At 52.0% G+C, this 5,543-nt stretch overlaps 1 protein-coding gene across 1 annotated transcript in view; it reads right to left on the bottom strand.

Moving 5' to 3' along the window:
- Positions 1-620: 620 nt before the first annotated feature.
- The window catches only part of GNA11 (guanine nucleotide binding protein (G protein), alpha 11 (Gq class)), an 8,252-nt gene continuing 3,329 nt past the window's right edge, over positions 621-5,543 (bottom strand). The window contains exons 4-6 of the mRNA XM_010149121.1: positions 4,334-4,463; positions 3,431-3,584; positions 621-1,452 (exon numbers count right to left, since the gene is read on the bottom strand). Of these exons, the coding sequence (XP_010147423.1) occupies positions 1,262-1,452; positions 3,431-3,584; positions 4,334-4,463 (475 nt within the window). The 3' untranslated portion in view covers positions 621-1,261. The remainder of the gene's footprint in view (positions 1,453-3,430; positions 3,585-4,333; positions 4,464-5,543) is intronic.

Raw genomic sequence — 5,543 nt, forward strand, 5'->3', positions numbered from 1 at the left:
CCAGAGTTTGGCACCCGCCGACTCCGGTCCTCTCTAAAAACCCGCGAGCTGGACAGGACCGAGGAATTCTGAAAGTCACCCAACACACTGGCACAAAACACGACAAACACGGCTCGTTTGCTACTAGCAGCAAGGAAAGAGCTAGAGGGTGGCACGAGGCTCAGATTCTCCATCCAGCCGAAGTCTGATGTTTAAATGCCACAGTTCCTCCGTGTGCTTTTGCTCGTTGCTGCATAGAGAAGTTGCTCACTGGATGCCACACGCTCTACTCAGCGGACGCAGTTTCTCTCTGCCGACTGAGCCTCGTGCGCGCACGCGCTTGTGGCGCCGGGGGGGGGGGCGAGGGGATGTGTGTGTGAAAGCCAAACCAAAATGAAAAAGAACAGTTGCAGTCAGGCACTTCCCCAGGCTCAGCAGCGACTGCTCCAAGAGCTTCCACCATTTGTAGTCCATGAACAAAACACAGCAACACGTAGCAAACGATGTACAGAACATCAATAATTTAAAAAAAAAAAAAAATAATAATCACAGTCTCCACACCGCTTATAATGGATAAAAAAACTCAGAACGTATCAAGAATAACTCAGAACGTATCAAGAATGGAAAAGTGATGGCTTGCCTTTTTTTTTTTTTCCCCGTTTTGCCTTTTCTCTTTTTCTTTTTTTGCACAAGAGTTGGAGAGCAATGGCTCTTCCCCAACGTTGCGTCACAGTGAACCATGGAGCGTGTCCTGGGGAAGGGAAAGAAGCTGGCGGGGGGGGAAGCAAGCAGGATTAGCAAAATTACACCAGCGGCACCCCATAGCACAAGGCAAAGGGACCAGCAGCATCCGGCACTCCCACAGTCCCGTGAACTCACCGTCTCGGCTGGAAAGTTGGGGTTTTTCTATATATACCATGGGAATGAAAAGGGGGGAAAACCGTGGCTAAGCAACAAAGGAAAGCTCAAGGTGAGACTGCCTTGGCTGTCTGGCAAAAATTAAGAAGTAAGCAAGGTGCTGAAGGAATGAGGCATATCCCCGTTAACTGTGAAATAGAAGCAATTTGTTAAAAATATGAAATCAACTACTCTGTGGACAGAGACATGAGACTCCAGGATTACACTGAGCACTTGCCACTCCACAGATCAGACAATTTGCAATCATTACATCATCAAAAATTAAAACTTTTTTTTTCCCATATTTTAAATTTTTTTTTTTTTTTTTTTTTTTTTTGTCTTTTCTTCATGCCGAAGCCTCTCAAGGGGCCAAGAGCAGAGCAGGTCAAACCAGGTTGTACTCCTTCAGGTTGAGCTGGAGGATGGTGTCCTTGACCGCCGCAAAGACGAAACGGATGTTTTCCGTGTCTGTGGCACACGTGAAGTGAGAATAGATGATTTTGTCGCTGTCTGGATTTAGATCCACGAACATCTTCAGAATGAACTCTCGGGCTGCCTGCGCATCCCTCTGCGGGCCTGCAGCAAACAGAAACCGGTTAACGGACTTGGCTAAGCGCATCTCCCACCTCCAGCCATCAGGGTAGCCGGGAGCGCTTGCTCCCAGGGCTTACGGAGCTGTAAAGAAGGAACCAGGATCGTTTATCGCAAAAGAGGTCCAGGAGCTGAAGCGTCTCATGCTTTCCAGTTACCCAACCGAAAAACCCGGACAAGGCGTTTTTCCAAGACACCCAGGTGCTGTTTGAGGCCTCGCTTTGAGATTCGGGATTGGGGTGGCCCCCACACGCCAACGGATCATAGAATCATAGAATGGTTTGGGTTGGAAGGGCCCTTAAAGATCATCTAGTTCCAACCCCCCTGCCATGGGCAGGGACACCTTCCATAGCCCAGGTTGCTCAAAGCCCCATCCAGCCTGGCCTTGAAGACATCCAGGGATGGGGCATCCACAACATCTCTGGACAACCTGTCCCAGTGCCTCACCACCCTCTCTGTGAAGAATTTCTTCCTGATATCTAATCTAACCCTCCCTGTTTTCAATTTGTACCCATTACCCCTTGTCCTATCACTACAGGCTCTTGCAAAAAGTCCTCTCCCAGCACCCTTGTAGCCCCTTCAGGTACTGGAAAGCTGCAATGAGGTCTCCTCGGAGCCTCCGCTTCTCCAGGCTGAACAAGCCCAGTTCTTGCAGCCTTTCGTCATAGGAGAGGTGCTCCAGCCCTCTGAGCATCTCCGTGGCCTCCTCTGGACTCACTCCAACTGGTCAATATCCTTCTGATGCTGAGGGCTCCACAGCTGGACGCAGCACTCCAGGTGGGGTCTCACCAGAGCAGAGTACAGGGGCAGAATCACCTCCCTTGACCGGCTGGATGTACGCAGCCCGGCGCTCTCCCCTGGAGACAGGGTTAGGCTTCTGCCCAGCCCAGAGACGGAAGGCACGAGCGCACGTTTGGCAGACGAGGGCCCCCTTCAGCCCACGCTGCGCCTGTCCCAACCAGAAGGTCAACTCGCAGGAGCTGAACACCCGAATTTTTGCCAGCGTTCACTTCATATTGCTGACAACTCCTCAGGAAAACAGTCACCTACTTCTATTTCCTACAGACCACCAGCGGTGGCACATCCTCCGTGGTCTGATGGGCCACCTCCCACGCACACGCCCTGCGGCATCCCCGGAAGCTCCAGGAAACACAGGCAAAAACCAAAGCACGTGACGCTGCCGACACCACGATCTCGTCCCTAGCCGTGAGTTACAGCAGCAGTGGGCACTACGTGAGCGACAGGCCCAGCGTCCGGTCCCCAGCCCGCTGTAAAACACCGCGGTCCCCAGCACAGAGCGTTGGGGAGGCAGCGGCCCGGCACCCCAGAGCGGGGACGCTAACAGGAGCGGTCTCGATTGAATGAGGAAAGCAAAACTGCGACTCTTCCCCTCCCTCACCTTTCAAAGCGCGTAAGGATGGAGCTGAGGCACAGGAGCACGGCAAGAATCATGCTGCCTGATCCCATTCTCCGCTATTTCTGTTTATTTTCAGCCCTGTTTTTTATTTTCACGGATGCGTTACCAGCCAACCCTAACGCACCCAACTGGAAAAGCCTGAAACGCTGACCAGTCCGAGCCTCAAAACAAGGCTGGGGTCGCCCCATCCCAGCCAACCGCCGCGTGTTCACGCAACGGGTCACCTGCACGTGCAGGCAGGCAGGAAAGTCAGCACTTCCATTATTTAATACTCCGAAGTGCGTGTTTGGGGGGCAGGGGGGAGTAATTCTTCATCCAGGAGAGGTTCGTTATTTGATGATTCAATCAGATTCCATTTATCTACATAGGATTAGGAACTTTTTGTGACATTTCCTCATTGATGACATATTCCTTCTCAAATCAGGACATTTTCCCCATCTCTAGATCTGAATTTTCTTTAAAAAAACCAACATAAAACAAAGTAACCAAACCACTTCTCCCCCCCTTCTTCTACATACAGAGCGTTCCTCCTCAAAAACCACTCACCATCAAACTCCGGGAAATAATCGACGAGGTGGGAATATAGGATCTTGTCTTCCAAAAGATCTTTCTTGTTGAGAAAGAGGATAACAGAAGAGTTTTGGAACCACGGGTAAGTGATAATGGTTCGAAAGAGAGCTTTACTCTCCTCCATCCGGTTCTGAAACAGGAAAAAGAGAGCGCCTTGTTTTCATAAACGCGCGCAGGTGCCTTCCTGCTGCCTGCACGCACCCTCAGGTCAGTACGGAGCCGGCATCACGGACACCCAACACACAATACTTTGGCCCCAGGTATGTTCTGGCTCAAGATGTGCCGGTGAATGGAAAGGAAGTGCAAAACGTGACAGATCCGAGCTTCGCTCAATTGGCAAGCCATTCGTATCGAAGGGCTTAAAGGTATTTTTATGGCGTGACAGTCGGGCGAGAGGACTGGCCACGCTACCCTGCGAACGGGTTTGGCCTAGGAAGGGAAGTGCTGTTACCTAACGGCATTTCTGTCATCCATTAGCAAGTGCAAAAAGCCAGTGTCGCACCTTCAGAGACCAGCCGCTACCTAACGGAGAGCAGTGACGGCACCAAGCGGCTCAGCGTGGAAAAGGGGAAGGGGCGGAACCGGAGAGCGCGCTGTCAGGTTGCACAGTACCTTCCAAGGCCCACGCAACTCGGAATTCCAGAGTATTCCAGTATTACTGGGAAGTACAGATGATTTGAGTGCACTGGGCATTCTCCATTCTCAGGGACTCCGTGACCCCGAGGCTCACGTCCCCTTCGCAATCGGAGGAACTAAGGCCACGCCAACAGTACCTGCTCACCCAGCCTGGCCCGGCGCGCTTTGTACCAACCCTCAAGCAGCTAGGGACATTCCTCCTTTCCTTTCACCCTCCTGCAGAGTTCCCGTTTTTTGGCTTACCTCGTTGTCAGATTCCACCAGAACTTGGTCATATTCACTAAGTGCTACTAGAAACATGATGGAAGTCACGTTTTCAAAGCAATGGATCCACTTCCTTCGTTCTGATCTTTGACCTCCAACATCCACCATTCTAAGAAGAGAAACACATAGGGAATCACAGAAGTAGCTGCAGTTCTCCATCGGAACGCGAAGAAGCGGCGCACGGCGAGAGCAAACGCAGCTCTACCGCTCACGTGGCGCGGGGACGCAACGCTATGCGCTTGCTAACAAAACCACCAGGCATACAGACACCCCGTCCCAGAAACACATCGAGCTGAAGAGGTGGCCACAAGCGAGCGATAACCAAATCCAATTCCCAAATCCCGGCACTGGCATTTGAAGTTGCGTTCTGCTCTGGTTTTGCCAAGACAAGTCCCTCAAAACTCTGCTCTGCCAAACGCGCAAACTGTTCTTCATTAAAGCATTTGCTTTCCCCAAAACCTCGCACACAGTGTTCTGGAGTTATTAAACTTTTCTTTTTTATGGCTGCCCCATCCCTGGAAGTGTCCAAGGCCAGGCTGGATGAGGCTTGGAGCAACCTGGTCTATGGAAGGTGTCCCTGCCCATGGCAGGGGGTGGCACTGGGGGGGCTTTGAGGTCCCTCCCAACCCAAACCATTCCGTGATTCTCAGGATGTGCTGTTCAACAGCTACACGCTCCAGCTCCACATGGATACCATGCTAAAATTATTTGGTCACTCACCCAAAGGTCAGCACAATTGGTCTGCCCCCACTAAGCCCCTACACCCACTTCAGCGGTCACCAAGCCAGAACAGGGAGAGCAAGGTCCTACGTATCTGTAAGTGGACGGTTTAAGAGAGGAGGCAGCTGCTCCATTCCTCTCTCGCGATGAGAACACTACGGCAGAGAAGGGCAGGGAGGACTAGGCACCAGAGCTAGGGAGAAAACTGCGTTGCAATGCTCAGGCACGTCACTGTGCCCCTCAGGCCGTGCTCAACTGCTGGTTTAAGCCCCCCCGAACGCCATCGGCTGCTGCAGCAGCGAAGGCAGCAAGTTTTAGTGTCATCCTGAGCACAAGGTGCGCACCGAAACCCATCTCTGAGGGCAGATGCTAGGAAGTATTTCTGCACAAGCAGTGGTCTCTGTTTGAAGGAGAAATAAATGGCCAAAGTTGCGTGAGCTAAGCACATTTCCAGCCGAGCAGCGCCCAG

The sequence above is a fragment of the Eurypyga helias genome, unplaced genomic scaffold, assembly GCF_000690775.1.
Source record: "Eurypyga helias isolate BGI_N326 unplaced genomic scaffold, ASM69077v1 scaffold40123, whole genome shotgun sequence".
Lineage (NCBI taxonomy): Eukaryota > Metazoa > Chordata > Aves > Eurypygiformes > Eurypygidae > Eurypyga > Eurypyga helias.